This window comes from Podarcis gaigeae, assembly GCF_964106915.1.
Source record: "Podarcis gaigeae genome assembly, chromosome: 4".
In the NCBI taxonomy this organism is placed as follows: Eukaryota; Metazoa; Chordata; class Lepidosauria; order Squamata; family Lacertidae; genus Podarcis; species Podarcis gaigeae.
This window is the reverse complement of record NC_139677.1, coordinates 97,663,832-97,691,063: the sequence shown is the minus strand read 5'-3', so window position 1 is coordinate 97,691,063 and position 27,232 is coordinate 97,663,832. Positions and strand designations below refer to the sequence as shown.

Sequence of the window (27,232 nt, the reverse complement as noted above, 5' to 3'; positions counted from 1 at the left end):
AGTTGCCCATCATAATGTTAAAGGGACAAGGGGAGGCGAGATTGTTCTCCTTCCCTAGGAGAGACCACACAGAGAGAGGTGAATGTGCTCTTCTGTATGGTACTGCCTTGCCAATGACCCAACAAAGGGATGAATGAAAATTCTTCCTAAGGCTGCAGCCGCATGGCACTTAATTCCACCTCCCCGAATTTCCCACATTGTATTTGAGCTTTCACTTAACGTAAAAAGCCACTTACGGAATATAAATATATATATGGGGCACCCATCTGACTGGGTTGCCGCAGCCACTCTGGCTTCCCAAAAAAGCCTTTTAAGGAACATCCATCAGGTTTTAGGCACTAAGCTAAGACGTCTCTATCTACCCAAGCTTCTGGTATGATTTCTGAATGGTAGGTCTCTGGGCAGTTCACAACATAAAGTTACAATATAACAAATACAAAATACATTATAAAAATAATCAAAGCAGTTAACAATACTAATGTACACAAACTAATAAATTTTATGGCCTTCACCTAGCAGTGGGGTGGATAGGAGTTGCCCCCGGGATATTTACTGATGGAGGAGCACTTCTGGGGGCATTTTCTTTTCTTTTTTTCATATTAATGTTTTATTTAAAGTTTTCTGTCATACAAAATAAAGAGAAAAAAGAAAAAGAAAGAAAAAGAGAACGTGATATATGTTAACTCAGGCATAGCCAAACTCGGCCCTCCAGCTGTTTTGGGACTACAACTCCCATCATCCCTAGCTAACAGGACCAGTGGTCAGGGATGATGGGAGTTGTAGTCCCAAATCAGCTGGCAGGCCAAGTTTGCCTATGCCTGTGAGATAGATAGATAGATAGATAGATAGATAGATAGATAGATATAGTCTTATATATCCTTATATATTACATATGCTAATACATATATCGTTATTATGATACTTCACTTTTGAAGTATTTTGACCTACAGCTGTGGTTTGTTCCTTTTAATCTCCCTATGGACTTGGTTCTTAATGTGAAAGTACATCAAGTTATTTGTATCTTACGGACTTGCAAGCTGCCTTGAGACAATTCTTTTTTGCGGAAAGCGATGGATAACAAAACAAAAACAAACATGCCTTTTTGGGAGGGTGGGGATACCAGCAGGAGAAAAACTTTATCCTCACAGCAGGTGAAACATTCTGATAAATCAGCCCCAAGCCCTTTTAGCTAAGAGTTCTCTTGGCTTGACCACACAAACACACACACAGAAAGAAGCATGGTTTTATTCAAACCAGATTACTGAAATTGCATTAAGCATCACTGTGCACATGCTTAATTAGGGCTCAGTAGCCGATTCTTTTGCTTGGCCCTGTGTTCCCAACTGCTTTGAGCTGGATTTGAAGAGAAGAGGAAAACAGATTAAAATCAACTCCTAATCCAAATTGCTTCATTATTCCTTCCCCTTTGCTACGCAGATCTGGCAGGCCAGCCTGAACTCTTGTTGTGTGCTGTTACACCATTTCTCTCATTAAACAAATTGATTCCTTCCTCTGCATGGGCTGTTTCCGAAAAAAGGCCAAAAAAACAAAACAAAAAAGCATCAACAACGGCTGTCCGTGTAGTTTGAATCACCCGCATGCTCTGTGAGACAAAACAGAAATGAGAAAGGGAGAAAGAGAGACAGAGAGGGAAAGCTTTGGCAGAATCACCAATTTGCTCCTTAGTCATACTGGGAAGCATTATTTACAATCACAGACCAAACGCTAAAAGTGCCTTCCTTGCGAAAGTTTTAAGGACCAAAATGTGGCCTTTTTGCTCAATGTTCTGGGCACCACAACACAGGATCTGGATGCTTTGAAAAAACACCACCCCCTTGCATTCGCTTATGCAAATAAACTTTAAGAAAATACTTATTTATAGCGCTAAGTAGCGGACTTCCAACTTCCCATTTTAAAGGGACCTTTTGCAAATTGAGTACATTATCCGGAGGAGGAGAAATGGGTACTCTGTCTCCTCCCTTCCCCAGCCAAACTTTGCAACCTTCTTGGGTGCTCTTGCCTGGCCGGAATATGCCATCGACCCACAGCATTGTAGAGCTGGAAGGAGCCCTAGAACAGGTTGTTTGGGACATGGACTAGGATTCTTTGCAAATACTCTTGCATTTCGATGACAGGGGTTCAGGGGTTCCTGGAGCATCACCAGTGAGGGACTTTTTTCAGCCTGAGAGCCAAATTCCCTTCTGGGCTACCTTCCGGGGGCCACACCTGCCAGGGAGGGCTGGGCTAGAGGCAAAAGGCTGGCAGAGCAATGGATGAATTTTTTTTTACCTTTTTGCAATAGGTAAAAATTCTCTGACACGCCTCTCCATCCTCCATCTTATATATTTATTTATACCCAGCCTTTTCCCCGGACGGGAATCAAGACAGCTTAAAGATACAAAACAGGAACTGCTAAACACACACGCACACACAAAAAACAATCCTAAAATAACAAATGAACATTGTTTTTATTCATCCACTTGAGGGCATCTTCTGGAATAAGGGAAATTCGGATTCAATTTTGTCCTGAGGTAAACATACGGACAGGTTTTTGTCTTAGGTTACTTTGCTAATTCGTGCCGACGTAGAAACTAACTAGCAAACAGAGACAGACAGACAGAGAATGGATTCCTAGCTTGAAAGCCAATCGCCTGAAATAAAAAGGGCAGGAATTTAGGTCAGGCCAGCTGGCAATCGATGGGCGACGTTAAGATGATGGAAAAACCCTGCATTGTGTAAAAATCCACAGACGTGTGAGGAAACAAGAATATAGACATCCCTCGCTGTGAAGGGGTGAAATGTAATCACCTGCCCTCCATTTTGCCTCACTGCATGCGCCAGTTGCAGCTGTGAGGTGAATTCCTCTTATTGAACAACAGCACCATCCCAAACATTTGAATTTGGTTACCAAAATACTGGGCGCTTAGACATTTCACCACACCAGGCAACAAGTGCAATCGGTGAATACACAACTGAGGAGGGCTCAGGAACCAAAACTCTTTGCGTCAGGTCGTCCTTAGGTTGCCAACCCCTGGAATACGTAATACCCCCCTCCTGCAACTTCAGAAGCATTGCTGCCGCCAACCATTGATAATACAGTGGTACCTCAGGTTACATACGCTTCAGGTTACAGACTCCGCTAACCCAGAAATAGTGCTTCAGGTTTAGAACTTTGCTTCAGGATGAGAACAGAAATTGTGCTCCGGTGGCTCCGTAGCAGCAGGAGGCCCCATTAGCTAAAGTGGTGCTGTAGACCTCCAAAACAAATTAAGTACTTAACCCGAAGTATCACTGTAATAATAATAATAATAATAATAATAATTTATTTATATCCCGCCCTCCCCAGCCGAAGCTGGGCTCAGAGCGGATAGCCTTTTCCTCCACCAATTTGTCTGACAGGGTTGTTTTATTATTATTGAATATTTTCTTGTTTTACAGAAGTATGTGTAATGTCTCTCGTATTTTTTCTGTGTAACATTTTTACAAATCTGCTTCATTTGTAGGGGGAAAATGGGTGAGGATGGGAGTGGGGTCGGGTGGCGATGTTTCTATTTTGCTTAATGTATGTAGGGTTTGGTGTCAGTGTTGCTCGTGCAGGTTCTCTGCTGTTCACTTGTGTTTCTTTGGTGGTGAGAGAGGTTGGGGTTGGCCTAGGGTGTGGTTGTTCATTTGTGATTGGCTGTGATGATCTTTGTTTTTGTGTGTGAGTGGGGTGGGTGGGTGTTTTGGATCAGGTTAGCCGTATTGATTTGTATGCTGTTGGTGGATTATTGTCACTGTCTTGTTGGGCTGTGTATGTGATAAAGGGGAGCCTGGACGTCTTCTGTTTGTCCCCATGTCAGTTTCAGTTTATTGGTTAATTTTTCTAGTAGGGCTGTTTCCCATACTATTTGGTACCATTGGTCCATGCTTACTCCTGACAGGTCTCTCCAGTGTCTGGTTATGGTGTTTCCGGCTGCTGAAAGTAGGTGGGTTATGAGTGCTTTGTGGTGTAAATGGGCATTGTTGTCTTGGAAGATGTTTAGTAGGGCCAATTCTGGGGTGATGTCTAATACTTGCTTCATTATTTTACATATTTCTCATATGGCTGTTCTCCAGATTAGTTGGATTTTGGGGCACTCCCATCACATGTGGAGGTATGTGCCTGTGGAGGTGCATCCTCTCCAGCATTTTGGTAAGGTTCCTGGGCGTATTAGCGCTAGTTTTCTTGGTGCGAGGTACATAGCTGTCAAGCGTCCCTTATTTGGCGGGACAGTCCCTTATACCAGCGCCATGTCCCGCTGCTGTCCCTTATTGATGAGGCTTCGTTTGGCTGCTGGCTGGGCTTTCTGCCTTTGGCTCGGAAGGGCTCAGAAGTTGAACATACCTGTGCCTGGAAAATCCCTTATTTTGGCTACTGATCCCTTATTTTCGAGGCTGCTGGTCCCTTATTTTCAAATCTGTAAGTTGACAGCTATGGTTAGGTACCACCTGTGGGTGAGTTTCAGAGTGAGTTCTTTTCTTTTCGTTGATATGGATTTAAAGGGGGGTTTAGACCACATTCTGGTCCATTGAGTGGGGTTAATCCCATAGCCTATGTCATTCTCCCATTGTTTTTTGATTGCGTCTAGGGGGTTTGTGGGATTTTGGAGTAGGGGTTGTTTTGGGGATTAAACGAGGAAGGGGGTGAACCACAACCGCCACCCTGAGCACCTTGCGAGATAAAAGGTGGCAGAGAAAAGCAGTAAATAAATAACATCTGCTTTTAAGGACCAGCCAAATGCTGGTGGCCGTCACTGCCTCCTGGGGAGTAAGTCCCATAGTTTAAAATACGTGCTGCATGAAGAAATATGCTCTTTTACCTGTCCTCAATCTTCCAACATTCAACATCGCTGTATGCTCACATTAGGAGAGCGAGGAACGTTCTTTCCGCCCAATTTCTCAATGCTGTGCGTAATTTCAGAGCTTCCTATCACGCCACCTCTTAAATTGCCTTTTCCCCTCCCCCAAGCTAAAAAGGAAGAAAACTCCACACGGGGGGGGGGGTTTCGTTACGTTAGGGAAGGAAACCAATGTTAGATACTCAAGATATATAAGTTAGGTGTCAAATGGCTCCTTAAAGCCAGGGTTACCGTCGGCAAAACGGAACGCCTAGCTGCCATTTGGGGGGCCAGACGTCTCGAAAGTCGTGTTTTTCAACACGATGTTTTGGTTCCTGAAATTGGGCAGGCGAAAGATCGCGAACAGGATTTTGCAGGATGTGTTGCTAGTGTGTGAAAGCAGTCAAGATCCCCTCCCCAGGGAAGTATCTCCAAATGGTGGAGATGTCCAGCGCCATCATGGACCATCCATGGTCACAAGTGGCCAATAGCCAGATGCCATTAAAAAAAAATCAGGATGGTGCATGCCAATATTATTATTATTATTATTATTATTATTATTATTATTATTATTATTATTCCAGTGCATGATGTGGTTTATGGTCTTTGTCTTAGGTAGCATAAAAAAGGATTAGATTGGGCTAATCAACAGATTTTGGCTATGAAGCATCTATTTCCCCCCCCTTTTCTTCTTCTTTTCTTTTTATTAACATTCTTGTGTTACATACGTATACATTGTCATATTATATTACACGGTTTATTATAATATGAACTTCAACAGGCATACAAAGTTTATATACAAAATATGTATACCTAAAGAAAGAAAGAAAAAAGAAAAAAAGAGAAAATAAAGACAAAAAAACCACATATTTTTCGCTCTATAAGATGCACCAGACCACAAGACGCACCTAGTTTTTGGAGGAGGAAAACAAGAAAAAAATATATTCTGAATCTCAGAAGCCAGAACAGCAAGAGGGATCACTGCACAGTGAAATCAGCAATCCCTCTTGCTGTTCTGGCTTCTGGGATAGCTGCTGCATTCGCTCCATAAGACGCACACACATTTCCCCTTACTTTTTAGGAGGGAAAAAGTGAGTCTAATAGAGCAAAAAATACGGTATCCCAAAATCATATGTACCAACACTACAGACATCCTGTCAATCACATTGTATATTCCTTTTTCACAAATGAGAGTCTCTGCGTTAGCTCAACAAATCCACTTAGAAAAACAACAACTGGCTTTGATATGGTTTGAAAAGTGTCGGAGAAGATTATCATCATCATTTGACTTGTATGCCACCTTTCCACAGTTAAAACAACGCTTAAGGCGGCTTACAATATTAAAATATTTCCATAATTACAAACATAGCAAAGCAGTCATAAAAGTAAATAAAACACATCAAAAACTACATATCCAAACTGAACGATTTCCACATAAAAACAAAGATACCGAAGAATTACTATCAAGAACAGCAGCAAAAACTCCCAACAAACCTGCCCCCAAAATGCGCTGGAAAGTCTAGGGCAAATGAATGATTAAGGGGAAGACGCGTAAAACACCCCAAAAGCAAATTAGGGTGAATGGTGTCTGTCATATACCAGCCCCATAAACAAATCCGAACAAATGCTCAGTAAATATCAGATGTACACAAACCACTGTGTCAGCTCTGCCCAAGCAAATCAGGAAAAATGCTGAATAAGGTCAGTAAATGCTGTCTGCCAGTAGGCTTTTTATTACGTTTTAATCACTGATGTTCTGTATTAATGTCGTACGCCACCCTGGGATCTTTTGATAAAAGGGAGGTATATAAATCGAATATATAATAATAATAATAATAATCTGGAGCTGCCCTTAAGAGAACGGTTGGTTCCTTTTACGTTTTCTCCATAGTACAAATTTCTCCTGCATGCCCTTAAATGTCTTTTATAGAGCACTCGGACTCGGGAGGAAGATAAATCATTCATGCTCAGTGCTGAGCATGACCCATCGTGAGCAGCGAATCCAGAGCTAAAAATGAACATGACTTTCCTTGAGCGCAAAGCGGGGCTCGGAAACACGTGCGGCTGGGCGATCTATCACAGCAGGTAGATGGGAACAGCTCCGACGGCGCTTGCCGGCTTCTGTCTCGTCAGCAATATGTTTCTCAGTGAGGCCAGGTGCACACGGACTTCATGCGCGGGCTGCTTTCAGAGCACACTCCACAGTGGAGTCCGGTTGCCATATTGTGAGATCTTAGAAGGAAGACGAGTGAAATGCGGCAGTTTTGCTCTTCTTGGAAGAAGCCGGTTTCTCAAGAATGAAGTCTAGTGTCCAGGTCAAGAAAACATAATAGTACCACCCTGTTCTGCCTTGGGCAGACCACACCTGGAATACAGTGGTACCTCGGGTTACAGACGCTTCAGGTTACAGACTCCACTAACCCAGAATTAGTACCTCGGGTTAAGAAGTTTGCTTCAGGATAAGAACAGAAATTTTGCAGCGGGGGCAGCGGGAAGCCCCATTGGTTAGCGGGAGGCTGAAGTGGTGCTTCAGGTTAAGAACGGACCTCCAGAACCAATTAAGTTCTTAACCCGAGGTACCACTGTACTGTGTCCAATTCTGGGCACTACAATTTATGAAGAATGTTGACAAGTTGGAAGGTGTGCACAGGAGGGCAACTAAGATGATCCAGGGTCTGGAAACTAAGCCATATGAGGAACGGTTGAAGGAGTTGCGTATGTTTAGCCTGGAAAAGAGACGGAGATAGGATAGCCATCAAATATCTCAAGGACTGTCCCACGGAAGATGGCGCAAGCCTCTTTTCCTCCTGCTCTGGAGGGCGGCACAAGAAAGGAGATTCCGACTAAACACCAGGAAGAACTTTCTGGCAGTAGGAGCTCTTGTGACGTGAGAGCTGGACCATAAAGAAGGCTGATTGCCGAAGAATTGATGCTTTTGAATTATGGTGCTGGAGGAGACTCTTGAGAGTCCTATGGACTGTAAGATGATCAGACATATCCACTCTTAAGGAAATTAGCCCTGAGTGCTCACTGGAAGGACAGATCCTGAAGCTGAGGCTCCGATACTTTGGCTACCTCATGAGAAGAGAAGACTCCCTGGAAAAGACCCTGATGTTGGGAAAGATGGAGGGCACAAGGAGAAGGGGACGACAGAGGACGAGATGGTTGGACAGTGTTCTCGAAGCTACCAGCATGAGTTTGACCAAACTGTGGGAGGCAGTGGAAGACAGGAGTGTCTGGCGTGTTCTGGTCCATGGGGTCACGAAGAGTCGGACATGACTAAACAACAACAACAGTGGAACAGCTGCCCTCAGGAGCTGATGGACTCTCCTTCCTTGGAGGTTTTTAAGCAGAGGCTAGATGGCATCTGCCATGGATGCTTTAGATGAGATTCCTACATTGCAGGGGATTGGACTAGATGACCCTGGTACCCTTGCCAACTCTACAATTCTCTGATTATCCTGGCTCCATGATAGTGGAGCAAGCCTAGGGAAGATTGGGGGGGGGGGTTGCATTTGGCAGGGTCCACACATCACTGGCACCTGAACACAGCCTGCCCCACCCCAGCCCCCCTTCTTGGGTGTTCCTGCTGGTTGCCATCCCAGAAAAACTCACGTGGACTCCCAACTCCCAAGGCTACGTTTTCCATGTGAGCGCCTACGACTTTTCCTCCTCTAAAACACAGTTTTAAAACCTCTTCTGTAAAGTGAATGCAGTTGGAAGCGGTCCCTGCGCACACTCCTTCCGCCATGATTGACATTTGGGTTGTTTCCCACCCACACTCCTTTAAAATCAAAATATATTTTGAGCAGATTCTTGGCAGCTTTGAAACATGATGCTCAGGAACTATCTCCCAGACCTGCAGGAAGCCAGAAGGGAAAACATGGCTTTTGAATTGTACGGTCTGATTACGCTTCAAATTCTCTCTCTCCCCCCCCCCCCCATCCTTCTTCCCTCCTTTCCTTTTCTCCACCCCCACATTTCAGTGTGTAGGCAGCACAGTCAGTCAGTTTTGAGTTTCCAACGGGAAGAGGACAGGATGATACCCAAATGAAGAAGCTCATTGTTTGGCAGGTCAAGGGTCGGGGATGTGATGTCACGATGTCGGGGAGCAGAACCGGCAGCTGAGTCTCATCCTCTGCAGAGGGCCACGGAAGCAAAACAGCACACAGGCCGCTCCAGGGAGCTGACGCTATCTGGATCAGGCTTTGTCAACCTGGCGCCCTCCGGAGCTGCGTTCGAAATTTGCCAGGCGCATTTTGCACCTGGCTATTGGCCACTTGGGGGACGCGGGTGGCGCTGTGGGTTAAACCACAGAGCCTAGGACTTGCCGATCAGAAGGTCGGCGGTTCGAATCCCCGCGAAGGGATGAGCTCCCATTGCTCAGTCCTGGCTCCTGCCAACCTAGCAGTTCAAAAGCACATCAAAGTGCAATTGGATAAATAGGTACCACTCCGGCAGGAAGGTAAACAGCGTTTCTGTGCGCTGCTCTGGTTCACCAGAAGCGGCTTAGTCATGCTGGCCACATGACCCGGAAGCTGCACGCCGGCTCCCTTGGCCAGTAAAGCGAGATGAGCGCTGCAACCCCAGAGTCGGCCACGACGGGACCTAATGGTCAGGGGTCCCTTTACCTTTACTGGCCACTTGAGACCAAGTGAAGATGCCTGGGGACTACGATGGAGGTGCATTCCTGAGGATCTTGACTGTTTTCACACACTAGCTACACATCCTGTAGAATTCCAGCTGCGATATTTTATCTGCCCAAACGGAACAAATTTCAGAAACCAAGAAGACAACCAGATGGTAAACCCACAAGCAAAGACAGCACTCTCCCCGTATTTATTTTCACCTGCCATTTTGACACAAAGTTTTGCAGGTAGAGATTAATGGACTACACAGAATTGGATAAAATGACAGGAAGGATTCGAAACCTGCGTGACCAGAGATTTACAGAAGATTGGAAGAAAGATATGAATTATTTTGTAAGGAGAAATATATGAAATATTGCAAAGAAGAGAAAGAAGAGAGATACTAGTTATGAGATTTAAATGTAATAGTGAAAATAAGAAATGTAAATTAAGTAAATAGATTGGAAAATTTTCAGATGTGACTGATGGAAGTAAAAAAAAAAATTGTATAAGATGTAAAAGTACATTTAATTATTGCTGGTCCAATTGTGATAACGTAGAGATCTCTGGGTGCTAGTTTGACAACCAACATCTCCATCTGGCTGGCCCCTCCAGTTTTCTTAAGCAGGGCCGCAGAAGAACTTACTCATTGCATTTCTATCCCACTCTCCCCCCTCCAAAAAGTAAATGGTTCATGCCCCGCCTCAGTGAATCCCTGCAACAACCCTGTGAGGTAGGGCCAAGAGGCTGTGCCTGACTCCAAGGTCACCCCGTGAGCTTGATGACCGAGTGGGGACTTGAACCTTGACCTTCCAGGTCCTAGTCTGACACTCTAACCACTACACCACATGGGCTTCCCAGAGTCCTTCTGCTATGGGGCAGCTATACAGATTAAGGAGGTAAATAAATATGCGGAAAGCAAAATATCACTTAGAGAAGGACCTGAAAGATTTTCCTTGGAGCTTTAATTCGTTTTATTCTGGGTTGTTTTGTTTGATGTTCTAACGTGTTGTAAACCACTTTGAGATTTTGTCCTTTAAAATATAAGGCGGTACAGAAATGAAACTAATAGTAATAATAATAACAATAATAATAAATGTCACCGCCAAAAGAAAAAAGGTGCCTAGACCTTCCGTTGTGGCAACCATAACCTAGGTTTAAGGTGCCATTTGGCGATTAGCATGTGTATATATTTGTATACACACACACACACACACACACACACACACACGAGTTTCTAACGCTGGAATTTGCACTCAGGTCCTGCTAGCGGGCTGAATTCTGCCAGGCCACTGCGAGAACAGGATGTGGGCCTGATCCACCACTCTTACGCTACTGCGCAATTCATAGTTTTGCAGAAAAATGTTCCAATATTAATTTAATGCTCTCCTGACAACATCTCCTGAGATTTCAGAAAAAGTACACCCGCACACGCCTGACTTTCCTTGCAAAATAACACGTGCTCAGACATTTTAACAGTTGTCCCTTGGACAGCAGCCACGAGATAAAAAAATTGTATTTGCATAAACCCATCCGTCCTCAGGAAGGTATTTGCATAAAAGTCAACAGAGTGTCATTTTTGCAAACAACTTGACTCCCAAACGTTGACAAGTAATTGTTCCGGGACTGAAGGCTTTCAAACCGAACGTCTTCTCTGTTATTACTGTGTAGTTGAACTCTCTGCCATTTTTTAAAAAGGAAAACACCCACACATGTACATCTTTTGAAGCCAGCTACGCTTCAACGTGAAACGGCGAAGCAACAGAAAGCATTACAAGTTTGCATCTGTGCGCAAAGGAACGGCTACAGCCTTGCTCTGTGTAAATGGGACTACTTGCAGGTAAACACCAGGCTCCCATTGTGGCTTTTGTTCTTCCTATCTCTTTATATCATTTGTAATTGGTTATGGGAGCCCCCTCCCAGCCTCCTAACCTCCACTTTTGGACTACAAATCCCATCAGCCACAACCAGCTTGGCGATGTTTACTGGAGCTGATGGGAATTGCCCAGTCTATAATACATTAGATTGGGGGAAAGCTGGGTCGCACCAGGTTTGGGGCAAATGCCACCGTCTGGGGCTCTTTGCTCAGGGACCAGAATGATAAACAGGATGGTTCAAATCCCCTGGGAGGAAAAGTTGCAAAGTTTGGTACTTTTCGGTTCAGAGAGAAGGCTTATCCACACCCAAAGAGAGAAAACCACTCTTTAGCGCTCAACCGGGGACAACTGGGTTTACTGCAGATTGTTGCCTGTTCCAACTGAGAGCTAAAGAACAGCTTTTCTCAGGGAAAGGAGTGGCCAGAAGGAAAAACACGCAGAACTGTGCCCAGAAAGTGTGGCTCAAGCAGAGAACAGACCCATGGAAAAGCAGGAGTGTGGGTAAAGGTAAAGGACCCCTGGACGGTTAAGTCCAGTCAAAGGCAACTACGGGGTTGTGGCGCTCATCTCGCTTTCAGTCCGAGGGAGCCGGCGTTTGTCCACAGACAGCTTTCCGGGTCATGTGGCCAGTAGGACTAAACCGCTTCTGATGTAACAGGATACCGTGACGGAAACCAGAGGGCACGGAAACGCTGTTTACCTTCCCGCTGCAGAGGTACCTATTTATCTACTTGCACTGGTGTGCTTTTGAACTGCTAGGTTGGCAGGAGCTGGGACAGAGCAACGGGAGCTCACCCTGTCACGGGGATTCGAACCGCCGACCTTCTGATTGGCAAGCCCAAGAGCCCTTTTGGTTTAGACCACAGTGCCATGATGAACACCCTAGAAGGAGACACGGTTGAAGTTTATAAAAAAAACTGTACAGTACGAGGAAAGTGAATGGAGAAAAGTGCTTTTCCCCTCTCTCTAGAGAGACATGCATTGAAGCTGAATGCTGGAAGAGTCAGGGTAGGAAAAAGAAAGTCTTTCTTTACATACTGCGTTAGTTAAACTATGGCACTTGTTTCCCCAGGAGGTAATGAAGGCCACCAATTTAGATGGATTTGAAAGATTAGGCAAATTAGAGGGGAGAATTGCCCTTGTGCTCAGCTTCAACTTGAGTTTCCCACAGCATCACATGAGCCATGGACCTAATCCAGTAGGCTTTATATGTTCCAAGAATCGGTGGACTTTGGAAGGGCTGGATCTGAAGCACGTGTGTATGCTAGGGGCCGGCCCTATCAATGGGCAGAGTGAGGTGGCTGCCTCAGACAGCCGATCAAGGGTTTTGTGAAATGGGAGCTGTTAGGAGACCTCTATTCCTCTCCCAGAATGGCCAGACAGGCAATCCATCTTCGAAGGCGCCTCTGGGAATTGCAACTCTGCAAGTGGTTCCTAACAACTCTCAGCACCGGTAAGAAACTACAATTCCCAAGATTCTCCAGGGGAAACCATGACTGTTAAAGTGGTATCACAGAGTTTCAAACGTACAGATGGGGTGTTTCCAAGTGTAGGATTTGGTGGTGGTGCTGGGCCAGTTGTTGTTCTGCCTCGGGCAGCAAAATACCTTGGTCTGGCCCAACTCTATGCTAATCACAGAATTGTAGGGTTGGAAGGGGTTCCAGGGTCATCTAGTCCAACCCCCAGCAATGCAGTAATCTCAGCTAAAGCATCTGGTGACCTCAATCTCTTCTCCTGTTTTGCTTTCCTCCACTCTTTCTGGGGTACGGCCACAATCTCCGCACCTGCAAAAGTTCCCCACAATCTTCCAAGAACGATTTCCAAGGCCTGTCTGTTTATTTTGACGTTTGCAAGGCCCCAGCTGCCGTGAATTTTTATTTTTAAAAAATCACGTCCGGTCAGTTCTGCCTTTATGGCTTCCAAGCCCCTGTTTGATCTCTTCCTGGGCTGTAACAATAGCACTTTGAAAGCCCTTCGCCTCTTCAAAGAGTTCGGCGGGCATTAAATAATTAATGCTAATGACAAAACACGCCATCTTGACCCCGCCTTCCCCGAAGAAAATGGAAGAAGTTGATCCACGGCTGCAGGCTGCCTAGCTCGTCAGAGGTGCAAAGGTCTCATAATAAAGAGAAAGAAAGAGAAAGTGGCGAAGGAAAAGATCAAAGGATACGAGAAGGAGTGGGCGAAAACACCTTGCTGCAAAAATCACAGGAGCCGCAAGGGCAAGGAATGGCCATTAATCTACTGGGCTAGACAAGTGCGAGAAGCCACTTAGTTCTGCTCACTCCCAGGCCACCAGACCAGGGCGTTTACTTCCATCACCGGCTAGCCAAGGTGAGCCTTGCTCATTTCACTAAAGCATCTAATTCTTGGAAGAGGCCTTAACGAAGGATAAAACCCAGCTAAGGCCCTCGCTCGCTCACCTTCCAGCCCATCTGGGGGCTGCAACGTACCCATCTCCCATGTTTTATCCTGAAGTTTGTAAATATGTGAATGTTAGAGCTGGGAGATATTTCGCTGTATCGTCCAAAACCGGTTCAAAGTCCATATCGGGGTATCGGTTTCATCATTTTCTGACCTGCCAAGATGTCGCAAATCATGACACGTGTGCCCTATGCCAAAACCAAAATTTGGGGAAAACCCTGAAGCCAACTTATGCTCCCTGCAGCCCTTGTTAACTGTGCTGACTCAGCTCACCGCAACCTCCTACAGGAGGAAGCAAATTGCCAGCCAAAATCACGATGCGGGAAAAATTGTGAAGCCGGCCAATGCCTCTACGGAGCTCCATCCTTGTTTCAGATATCCTAATATATCACAATGTTTAGCTGGCGGATATATCGCAATGTTGTAGTATAAACACCGACAACTGGGAAACACTGGCCTGCAGGCGCTCCAATTGGAGTACAGCCTTTACTGAAGGTGTCATGGGCTTTGAAGACACTCAAACGCAGGACGAAAGGGAGAAGCGTGCTAGGAGGAAGGCAGGTTTGGCAAATCCACACCGTGATCAACTCCCGCCCGGGAACCAATGTCCCCACTGTGGAAGGACGTGTGGATCCAGAATTGGCCTCCACAGTCACTTACGGACTAAATGTTAAAACCGTGTTTGCGGAAAACAATCTTACATGGCTACGAGTGATCGCCCAAAAATAAGATATCGCAATGTTGAACACCAGATATTGAGATGTTCACCTCTTTCATCCTTATTTCAGACATCATGATACACCACAATGTTTAGCTGGTGATGATATGAATTCCATCACCCCTGTGCGCCCCTCTTTCCCCACTCTGTAATCCCCTTTTTGAGGTGTGGCTGTGGGATGTGATACATAAGGAGCAGTCAAGTACAACATTCCTTATTTTCCTAGAGTGGACATGCGGGGGAATGTTTGGTGCAGCCAGTCGAAAGCTTCCTGCTTCCTCCTGGCTGGGACATACTTCCTTTGCATGTGACTAGAGGGGGCCTGACCTTACCTGTCCAGGTAACAAAAGTACAAGGCACACTGCACACCCTATCTTTTTGACTTCCTCCGTCGTTGGAGCAGCTTTTTTAGCTAGAGATGCTCTGTTGGCTTCCAGCCAACAGAGGACACTGAGATTATCCCCATATGGCAGTGATGGCCAAACCTGGCCCTCCAGGTGTTTTTGGGATTACAATTCCCATCATCCCTGACCACTGGTCCTGTTAGCTAGGGATGATGGGAGTTGTAGTCCCAAAACAGCTGGAGGGCCAAGTTTGGCCATCACTGCCATATGGGATAGATCCACAGGAATATACTTTGTAACTAAGTCTGCCTTCAGGGAGCACACTGTGCTCTGCCAGATGTAAGTAAACTTCTTTTGTTGTCTTTGAATAAGACTGTGGTGTCTTTATTCTTTTAAGAGGGATTTAAGGGAACTTACCAGGAACGTACAATTCAGTCTAAAACAGACTGAATTGTATAAAAGTGAGAGGCTTACACAAGCCTGGAACCAGTTATCTGCTGTGCTTTTTAAAGGGGAATGTAAAACTCTGCTAAGTAAACGAACTTGCTACCGCAAGTTTGGAAGGATATTAATAAACAATATATCCTCTCCTGCCTCCCTGAACATTCCCACAGTGGCAACCAAAACTGCTCACTATACATCTAGTTACAGGTAGGTAGCCGTGTTAGTCTGCCGTAGTCTGGAAAAAATAAAAATTCCTTCCAGTAGCACCTTAGAGACCAACTAAGTTTGTTATTGGTATGAGCTTTCATGTGCATGCACAATCTGAAGGTAGTCAGTCTCTAAGGTGCTACTGTAAGGAGTTTTCTGGGGTTTTTCGCTCACCATACAGGCATCGTCAGCCTGCAAACCTGTGTCAAGGCATGACAATTCTGGCAGTTTCAGATCCGTTTTCTAACAAACCCCAGAATCTAGCAGCACAGCTATGCATCTCGACTAACAGCATCAGAGACTCAGCAATTTCATCCATCACCCGAAACTGGTGCAATTTCGCCGTCAGCGGAGGAGCTGTGGCAGCCAAGAGTTGCAGACTTTGCAGACGGGCTGAGTCATAATCCCTCACCTTGAAGCCAGTTCCGGATCTTGTGCAGGGATGGGGAATGAGAGGGAGAAGGAACTGGGGTTCTCGGCCCCTTGCTCCATTTATCATGAGAACAGGGCCTAAGTCGGGAGGTGCTTTAGCATTGTTTAGCAACACAGAAAATGCCCTCAGAAACACTAAGACTCACCGATGAATTCTTCGAAAACAAGCAATGACAAATATCTAACGGCTCCTCACACATACTGGAGCTCATGGCTTAACGACACGGCAATACTACAATATGTCCGCTGTTTAATTTGTGTGCATACACAAACACAGAGGCCTCAATTTTGGAGGAATGTGGGGGGTGGGGGGAATGACTCCAGAAATCACCATTGCTCAAAATCCCACAAAAGCCGGTCAGTGAGCACCTCTAGAGCAGCATGCTGGATTTTTGCTTGACAGACAGCTGTCGAGAGACAGAAATGGCAAGGTTTTTTTCTACGTCAAAGGCGGGGACGAACAAACACAAAATTTGTTTTTTGTGCATGTGTTTTTTGTTCTCTCTCCCACAGGAGTGGGCCCTCCCAAAGGGCTATATAGCTCAGCAGCCTCTTAAAGCCAGGGTCGTGGGTTCGAGCTTCACGTTGGGCAAAAAAAATTCCTGGATTGCAAGCAGTTAGGTAGATGACCCTCAAGTTGAGTTTTTTTTTTTTTTGAAACATTACAGGGGGCAGGAAGACCTGCAGGTATATAAATTCCACAAATTGAATCAAGTCTCGGTTAATTTGTGCACTTTGAATTCTTTTCTAAAAAATAAAAAATGGGGAGTCCGCGACCAGAAGGAGGAGGAGTATCAGGAAGAGTGGATTAAATTTCATGATTATTTAGGTAAATATGTCAAGTTAAATTAACTGAAAACAGCTTGCAGATACTTATTTGGCTCAGGATTTTATTTATGTTGAGTGATGAATTAATATGTTTAATTTCATAATGTGAAGATTTAAGGATGTTAATGCCTAAGTTAAATTTTATAAGAATTCTGATTTGGAAAACCGTTAAAAGGATATGCAATGAAATTCAACCAAGGGGAAGCGAGGAAGTCACTTAACAAAGTTAATAAGTGTAATTTCCAATAAGCCTATGATTTATGATTGTTTGTCTTATGTGTTTGCTTGTTTATAATATTGTGAAAACCAATAAAAAAATTTGGATTTTTTTAAAAAATGGGGATCCCATTCTCCCTATGAGGTGGGAGAACCGCGGATGCTTAAAGCAGGCACCCCCAAACTTGGCCCTCCAGCTGTTTCGGGACTACAACTCCCATCATCCCTAGCTAACAGGACCAGTGGTCAGGGATGATGGGAGCTGTAGTCCCAAAACAGCTGGAGGGCCGAGTTTGGGGATGCCTGCGTCGCCATGCCGCTTTAAATCGGCAGTGTCAGACGGGGCGGGCCGACGGAACCGGGTTCATCCAGCGCCAACCCGGCCGCGCGCGTTCCCAGCCGAGGCCGCCAGGGGGCGCGCAGAGGCGGGCCGAGGCGGAGGCGCGCCCGCAGCAGCCAGACGCTCCCGGAGCGCTCCAGCCCCAACAGCGAAAACAAGCCGCCGCCTCCGCCCCTCCCAGTCCGCACCTGTAGCAGCCGGAGCAGCGCAGCCGGGAACAGGCCAAGCCGCTCTCCGCCTAGGTGGCGGCTGCTGCTGCTGCCCAGGCCAACCTTGGCGACGACGCCCAGCCAGCGCCGCTTGGATCCGCAGCTCCGCCCTGAGATCCGGAGTCACTCCGGAGCGGCGTGGGAAGAGATGCTTCCACGCGCGCTCGCCTTTGCCCGCCTCTCTCCCCCCCCCCTGTCGTCCAATTGTTTCGCTTTTATAAGTCCCTCTCGAAATTTATTTTAAAAGTCTAGCCAGGCAAGCGTTGTGTGCGTTTAATTGCTGTTCTTACGCACCCGGATCCAACCCTGATCCGAATTCGCACCTCTGGAAATGACCTCAAAAGCAGAGACGGAAAGGGACCAGATCAATGGGGGGGGGAGAGAAACCGCCGAAAATCATTGTGATGGTATACAAACACCCTACCTAGAAACACACCCCTACACTGGATCACCCCACCCCGCGATCCACTGGGGTGCGATCCCAGGAAGGCGCGCAGCCCCGACTTTTAGGAATCAATGTTGCGTTGATTTGCTCCCCGCACCTGCTTTCTCTGCACGGAGAAACGGGTGTGATCTGCGAGAAGGAACCGGGAGGAAGGGAGGCAGGCTGGCTTTCCGAACTGATCCCAAACCAGTCTCTCTCTCTCTCTCTCTCGTCCTTTCTCCTGTTTGGGACCGGGGCTCATGACAGCTTGCACGGGACACGATCGATCCCGTCTGCACAAACAGCAGCGGCGCGGCTCGCCCCCCGCCTCGATCATTTTCACCGCTAGCTAACCTTCAACTAAGGACAAGCTATTGGGGCGGCGGCGGGGCGGGGGGGGGGGGAATCCACGCTTGCACCGAGATTTTGCAACTGCACACACACACACACAATCCTGGACTTTGCAATAACACGTACACAATCATCGACGTTGCGATGACACACAACCCTGAGCTTTGCAATTGACACACACAATTCTGGACACACAATCCAATACTTTGCATTTCCCCCCCCCCTTCCCAAAACAAACTAGGACTTTGTAGCTACACAAACACACAAAATCCTGGACGTTGCAATTCTGGACACACTATCCCAAGACCTAGCAGTCACACATTGCTAGGGCTTTGTAGCTACACATGCACAATCCTGGACTTTTGCGAACCACACACACAAACAATCCAGGACTTTGCAATTGCTCACGCCCATCCAAACAATTCTGGATGTTGCAATTGTAGACACACAAACACAATCCTGGACTCCCGCTTGGGCACAGCCCCAGATCGGCCTCCCCCGGTTTCTCTCTCTCTCTCACACACACACACACACACACACACACACACACACACACTCCTTGTCCGTTTGTTTCCAACCGCCCCGCTTCCTCCTCCTCCTCCGGACTTACGTATCTCCTCAACTTCTTCTCCGGCGGCGATTTGCGCAGCCAGCCCGAGCAGACCACCTCTCCGCCGCCTCCGGCTCCGCTCATGTTGCGCGGGGGCGCACAGGGGCGCTGGCCGCCTGCTTCGGGAGCTCAGCGCCGAGTGGCCCGCGGCCGGGTCGCCTCCTCCTCCCTGCCTCCTTTTGGCCCTCTCTGGGCTGCGCCTTCGCCCGCCTGCTCCGGCTCACAATGGCCATTCAGCGGCGCCGGCCCTCGCCATCTCCAAATCGCCCTTTGCGCGCTGTGCGCCTCCGCCCGCAGCGCAAAAGAGCCATCCGTCCCCGGCGGCTGCTCCCCGGGCCGCCGCCTTCTCCATCCCCGGACCACAGTGGCGCTTCTGTCTGCCGGCTGGCAGTTGTCCTCCTCCTTCGCCTTTCCTGGGGAGGGAAGAGTCCCCCTTCCTGCTTCCCTTCCCAGAGAGGGGAGAGCAGGGAGCGAGAGATGCTGCTGCGAGCGAGCGCCCTTGCTTTGCCTTTTTTTCTCTCTCGTGCGCGCTCCCCGACCGACCCCTTGGGCGGCTCGGCAAGCAGGAAACTCCTCGCCGCCTCTGGAGCTCGCTCTCCCCACCCTCTCCAAGCGCACCCCGCCTACCTGGCAGGCTGGCCAAAAACGCACTTGTTTGGAAACAGAGCGCCTTGCCAAAAAAGGCCGAGCGGAGTCGCCTGGTTGTTGCCGCGGTGATCGGTGACGCGTGGGAAAAGAGCCACAGCGGCATTAAGGATGATAATGATGATAATAATAATAATAATAATAATAATAATAATAATAATAATAATAATAATAAAAAACAACATTAGATCAGTGATGCTGGGAAGGGCATCATTACGGCATGGAGAAAGACTGTGATATATTTATTTAGACCCTGCCGGATTCCCCGGGCAGGGACTGGAAGCAGCTTGCAGATAAAAATAAGATAAAAAATGGGTTGGGAAGCAATTAATAAGGTTATATGTGTACAGTCATACCTTGGGTTACAGACTTTTTTTAAAAAATTTTTTTATTAAAGTTTCAAAAACAATTACAAAAAGAAAGAAAAAAAACATAAAATACAAAATACAGAAAAAGTAAAAACAATTAAAAAGAAATCCATCTTTCCATGTCTTGTCTTTCATTTACTTGTTTCCTTGACCTCCTCACACCTCCCTTTTTTGTATTCTAGTTCAATTGATTATTTCAGCAAATCCTTTCCATTCTTGTTTTTATCTTACTAATTTATCTTAATATATTGTAACTTTACATTCTGACCTGTTAACAATCCATTCTTCCTTAACCCTATATAACATTACTGCAAAAGCCACATTACATCATTCCAACATCCTTTTAGCATTCCTTAATTTTACAGTGTTTCTGTAGATAGTCTTTAGGGTTACAGACTTTTCGGCTTGCACACTGTGCCAAACCCGGAAGTTGCTTCCAGGTTTTGGCCTTTGCGCATGCGCCGAAGCGCTAAATCACGCTTTGCGCATGTGCTGAAGCACTGGACCGCAACTTGCGCATGTGCAGATGTGTGGGTCGCAAAAGCTGCGGGTTGTGAACGTGCCTCCCGCGCGGATCACGTTCGCAACCCGAGCGTCCACTGTATTATATATGTGTGTGTAATATATGTTATATACCTGTAAGCACGCAAACATACAGATAATTACAATACAGCACAGCGCCGGCCCTTCATAGAATCCTAGAATTGTGCAGTTGGAAGGGACCCCAAGGGTCATCCAGCCCAACCCCCAGCCATGAAGGAATCTCAACTAAACCACCCAACCTCTGCTTAAAAAAAACTTTCATTAGAGCCTACTAGAAGGTCATCTTCACCTGCTGCTAGAAGGACAACAGGGAGGGAGCTGGTTTAACTTCTCTAGGCAGGGAGTTCCAAAGTTATCTGGGAGCGGCCACCGAGAAGGCACTCTCCTGCATCCTTACAAATATTATTGCTGAAGAAAACACTATTATTTATTATTATTACAATTTAAAAGACATTATTACCATTGCCTAGCAAAATAATAATAGCAATAGTAAAAACAACAACATACTTTTATTTATCCATTCTTCCATTTATTATTTGCTTCCCATAAAATATTGCAAAGTGATTTTGCAGTAAGAATATCAACAGTAAAAACTATTCCATCTGTAAAAACAAACAAACAAAAAAGCCACAGCAGTAATGACACATTGAGGGAAAGGCGGTTTAGAATATTTTTTAAAAGTTTTTATAGTTAAAAAAAAAACCATTAAAAAAATATTGAGAAGAATAATTGCTGCCGAAACACAGATTCAAGCAGACGGTTAAATAATAATATATAATAGTATATAACGTAATATATAATATAATAATTATAATTATACTGCCCTATACCCATGGGTTTCAGGCGGTAAGTGGGGAATATATTTCTTATGCAATTTTAACCCCGCCTTTCCATATCACACAGATGGCCAATAACACCTTGGAGGCACCCCAGAAATGTTTGCTTCTTCCTTCTGAAAGGCCGCAATTTGAAACTGTGGAACTCACTGCCACCTGATGGACTTCAAAAGCGGGTTAGAAACATTTTCACCGAGGTCTAGGCTATCAAGGGCTACTATAGAACATACTATCACCTGGATCACAGGCTGTGTGCCTCTGATTACCAATTGTTTGGGCAAGAACAGCCAAAGAAGGCTAATGCATTTGTGTCTTCCTTGCCGGCTTTCGGGAGGCATCTGCCTGGGCCGTGTGATAAAAACGATGCAGGATTAGAGACCTTTAGTCACATCCAGCAATTCTCCTCTGATGCCCTTATGACAGCAGCTGCCCCCCTGCGTTTTTTTTAGATAAATGCATTTCTTGCTCCAGAAAACCCAGACACAATATACCCGCTATAGGATTAATTTGTGTTATTATTAGAAGTTCCAGGCAGCCGTGCTGGGCAAACATCACATTCGACTCCACCCACCCCCAAATTAAAGAGAAACCCTCCTCTCCTACTCCTTCGCTCAACAACCACTGCCCTAAAAGGGGCCAGAGGCATGGTTCATCACAGAATCGTAGAATTGGAAGGGACCCCAAGGGTCATCTCGTCCAATCCCCTGCATTGCATGAATCAGTTTAGACCAGTGTCCGTCAACTTGGTGCCCTCCAGCCATTTTGGACTACAACTCCCATCAGCGTGTGCTGCTTGGTGCTGATGGGATTTGTAGTCCGAAATTGCTCACCAGGTAAGGCGAAGGCTGATTTAGGCCCTGAAGAAAGTACGCAGAAGAGGGTGAGAAAGAGATTTGGAACCCTTTTATGGATTGCCATGTCATCTTGTTGCAGGAAATACGGATACAGAACAGGCGTTTGTCCATTTATCTTTAAATTTAACAAGTGCTTAATGCTCCTTAATGCAAAAAGAACCTCATGAGCAGCTTTCACCTTTCTCATTCATTCATCCTTTACTGGCAATAATAGCAGCTTTACCTGATATAAAACATTAATAAGAAAATGCCGGTAAAACCTGGAGACTTAAAAAACACGCACAAAGTAGGTACATTAAAGCTATCAAAATGCAGATAAAATAATAATAATAAAATTCCTTCCAGTAGCACCTTAGAGAACAACTAAGTTTGTTACTGTGTACCTCGGGTTAAGTACTTAATTCGTTCCAGAGGTCCGTTCTTAACCTGAAACTGTTCTGCTAGATCCATTTTCTGTGCGCATACACGGGCAAATGCTTCGGAGCACTCCAATACCCTCTTTCGGAGTGACTTAAAGCAGTTTCCCCCTGAAGTTTCATTGTGCATAACAGAACTTAACTGTGTTTTCAGAACTCCTAAATGTTTCGCTTTGGAGCGCACCTTAAAAAACCAACCCTCCTCTTTTTATGCTGAGCGGCCGGCTCCAGGACACTGGAGGCAAGGACCCTGCTGCAGAAATAGTAAGAGATCTTTGACTGCCCCCTTCCAATGACCGCCAGACTGCTACACAAATGTAAGAACACCTCGCTAACCCACACACCCAGCTGTAAAAAAACTCGTCCAGGTATCTACAGAGGAAGTCGCGACACCTTCCCAAAAGTCACCCACTTCTCCATTCCTGCCAAGTCATTTCTTGAGGGTTGGTTGACCGCGCACATTGCTCAAACCGGTATTTTTCAAGAAATACAATTCCCAGATCTTCTTCGTGTGAAAAGGGGAGCTGCGATCAGGTTAGGTGCCGCACCCCGGACCATTCCAAACCCTCTGTCTGTCAAGCGTCTGGGTGTGGGAGCCTCATTTTGCACAGACTCTGTACAGATTTTGCCCAATGCGCAACTCAAACTCATGACCCTGGGGTTAAGCGACTCACGCTCTACCAACTAAGCTGGCCCAGCTACCAAAGAACATGCCAGCAGTAGCTTATATCCATCCAAGCTGCTTAAAGCAGCACAGAAAGCGCAAAATCACCTTTCAAATACAGCAAAGATACTGATTTTGCAATTTTGAAAAACAATAATGATGACTTGTGCCACCTATTGGACCCGGGCTGCCACTGCACAAATAACATTTACCCTCTATATAAAGACACAGTGGTACCTCGGGTTACATACGCTTCAGGTTACATACGCTCCAGGTTACAGACTCCACTAACCCAGAAATAGTGCTTCAGGTTAAGAACTTTACCTCAGGATGAGAACAGAAATCGTGCGCCGGCGGCAGCGGGAAGCCCCATTAGCTAAACTGGTGCTTCAGGTTAAGAACGGACCTCCGGAACGAATTAAGTACTTAACCCGAGGTACCACTGTACTGATATTAAGTAGAGCTGTGTGCATTTCATTATAAATACAGAGGAACTTCGGCTGTCAAACGTAATCTGTTCCAGAAGACCGTTCGACTTTTGAAACGTTCGACAACCGAGGTGCAAAGTGCTGTCAGCAATTCCAACGGTGAAAATCGAAAAACACGCAGCGGAGGCCGTTGGACTTCCGAGGCGCGTTCGAGAACGGAAGCAGTGACTTCCGGGTTTTCAGTGTTCGGGTTACGAAACGTTCAGCTTCCGAGATGTTCGGAAACAGAGATTCCACTGTATGCTGAAGCAAAACAACTACCACCATCCCTCAAGGTGGTTCAGCTTCCCAAAAGCGGGCAAGTATGCATGCATTAAAAAGAGCAAGTTTCTAGCCCTCATTGATACCAATGTATGGTTGACATTTTTCAGGGTGGCTGGATAAGGTCTGCATATCTCCTCGGCCCTTACTCTCAGAAACAGGACAAACTATGTACACACATGCAAAAGGCAGAATAAATGGGATTGCTTCTATCTGCTCAATTTATGCTGGTGGCAAAACTGAGGTGTTTTATTTTTTTCAGTTGAGAATTTTAGGGAATGTTTAGGGACGCTTTTAATGTCTGATGCATTACTGTATTTAAATTTTTTGTTGGAAGCCACCCAGAGTGGCTGGGGAAGCCCAGCCAGATGGGAGGGAGAATAAATAAATTATTATTATTATTATTATTATTACTACTACTATTATTACTATTATTATTATTTGTGTTAGCTTTGTGAAGAAGTTCAATTTGTTCCCATCCTGAAAACACAGAACATGCGTATGGCTTTAGTGTTGACTAGCAGTGCCAACCAAACCTTCAAAATTGCAAAGGAAATTGTGTTTTTCTTCCCCTCTGTCTTCCTATCTGCTCCATCACCTGCCCCCCAACTCCTGCCCTGTGATACAACAATCTGGAGCCCTCTTTCCTATAACAGACAAGGGAGGCTCACACACAGAAGAAATAAATCGCCTACCACTGTATTATCTCCCTTGTTCCTAGTGTTGTTGTTTTTTTAAAAAACATATGCATGGTATTCAATTAAGTTTTACCAAAACTTGAAATTGATGAGCACAACTCAAGTTAGACCCATTCATTTTAATGTATCTGCTCTGAGTAAACCGTGGTTGAATACCACCCAACAAATATGCAGCATCACCAGAATAGGAACTTTGCCAGAGTTGGACCTGTGACAGGTGCAATGACTAGAGTCTCAGTCTAGGACTGGGGAGACCCACTCAGACATGAATCTCACTGGGCCCACCCTCTCTCTTTCAACCTAACCTACCTCAAATATAATAATAATAATAATAATAATAATAATAATAATAATAATAATAATAATAATTTATTTATACCCCGCCCATCTGGCTGAGTTTCCCCAGCCACTCTGGGCGGCTCCCAATCGAGTGTTAAAAACAATACAGCATCAAAGCATACCCTCCAACATTTCACCAGTGAAAACAGGGACATCCTATTCCAGAATAAGAATAATTTTATTATATATACCCACCTGCCCACCTGACTGGGTTGCCCCAGCCACACCGGGCGGCTTCCAACATATATAAAAACATAATAAAACAACAAACATTTAAAACTTCCCTGTACAGGGCTGCCTTCGGGTGTCTTCTAAAGGTTGTATAGTTACTTATTTTCCAACATTTCTCTGATGAAAATAGAGATGTCCTAAGGAAATCAGCCCTGAGTGCTCACTGGAAGGACAGATCCTGAAGCTGAGGCTCCAATATACGTCATGAGAAGAGAAGACTCCCTGGAAGAGACCCTGATGTTGGGAAAGATGGCGGGCACAAGGAGAAGGGGACGACCGAGGACAAGATGGTTGGACAGTGTTCTTGAAGCTACAAACATGAGCCTGACCAAACTGCGGGAGGCAGTGGAAGACAGGAGTGCCTGGCATGCTCTGGTCCAGGGGGTCACGAAGAGTCGGACATGACTAAACGACTGAACAACAACAACAAGGGAAAGCAGGACATTCTGGGATCAAATCAGAAACCGGGACGGCTTCTGTCAATCTGGGACTGTCCTTGGAAAATAGGGATGCTTGAAAAGGGTTGTTGTGAAGATAAAGAAGGAAACCTGTATGTTGATCTGTGTTTGGAGGAAGGAGGGAAAGAAATATTGTACCTATGCAAAGAACCAGCAGCTCTTTCCACCCGCCCAGTCAGAATATTGGCATGCTTTGCCAATGACAGCGAACTTACAATTGGCATTTGTTCCTCATCGGGAAAGAATGGATCAAAATATTGCACAAGCGTTCCAACAGGGCAAGCCAAGACCGCAGGCTTCCAAACGTGGAACTTTCCTTTCTCCTTGCTGCACTGCGAAAGGGCAGGCCTTGCCTGCCAAAAAATAAAACAACTTAATTAAAAGTTCCAAGAATGCTCCCTTACATCAAGGCGTCATTAACCCCATCATGCAAATGGGGAAACTGAGGGAGAGAGGCCTCTTAAGCAACCGCCCCAAATTTCCACAGCATTTCAACGACCGGTAGAGAAGAGTTAAGGCCTAGGAGTCATCCTTTAATTGATCGTGTCAGGATTGTCTACGAGTCAAAACAAAACATACCAGTCTATCATGGCAAGATGTCACCGATAAGCTCTTTGAACCAGGACACTGGGGAGTTCAATGGGAGGTGTTAAGGAAACATCACTCTAGAATTCCAGAACCACCTGCCAACTACTTAAAAAAGAAATTACGTCAAGATCTGCCAGTATCTTTTTTCCCTTCTATGCAGAATGGGAATGCATAGGGGAATACATGAAGAAATATGGTGTTAAAGCAGAACTCTTAATAGGCAATTGTTAAGCCTGTAAGGGGGACGCAGGTGGCGCTGTGGGTTAAAGCCTCAGCGCCTAGGACTTGCCAATCGAAAGGTCGGCGGTTCGAATCCCTGCGGCGGGGTGCGCTCCCGCTGCTCGGTCCCAGCGCCTGCCAACCTAGCAGTTCGAAAGCACCTCCGGGTGCAAGTAGATAAATAGGGACCGCTTACCAGCGGGAAGGTAAACGGCGTTTCCGTGTGCGGCTCTGGCTCGCCAGAGCAGCGATGTCACGCTGGCCACGTGACCCGGAAGTGTCTGTGGACAGCGCTGGCCCCTGGCCTCTTAAGTGAGATGGGCGCACAACCCCAGAGTCTGTCAAGACTGGCCCGTACGGGCAGGGGTACCTTTACCTTTACCTTTAAGCCTGTAAGGACAAAAGAAGTAATTATAATTTAACAGTTTTCATGTTATTCTATTTTCTTAAAAAATATTATGATGGGAAGATCTCACACAGGTCAAGGGAAGCAGTGGGGAGGAGGGGAGGGTTAGGTAGAATTTGGGAAATAAAATAATATATGGAACAGCAAAGGATATAATAGATTCTTATAGAATAGTAATATACTGTAACCAGAATAGAAGTTCAAAGGGAAGTAAATGAATTTTTTTAGTATTTTCATTATTGTAATAGTTATTATTATTTCTTATAGATAGAAGGCAATGTTAATTCAGGTTTCTTCGTTTTGCTGT

The 27,232-nt window shown here is 45.7% G+C and overlaps 1 protein-coding gene across 1 annotated transcript in view; it reads right to left on the bottom strand.

Moving 5' to 3' along the window:
• GAB2 (GRB2 associated binding protein 2) overlaps window positions 1-19,526 on the bottom strand; it is a 146,729-nt gene extending 127,203 nt beyond the window's left edge. The window contains exon 1 of the mRNA XM_083736685.1: window positions 18,912-19,526. Coding sequence (XP_083592811.1) covers window positions 18,912-18,995 — 84 coding nt within the window. The 5' untranslated portion in view covers window positions 18,996-19,526. The remainder of the gene's footprint in view (window positions 1-18,911) is intronic.
• Between the last annotated feature and the right edge of the window lie 7,706 nt (window positions 19,527-27,232).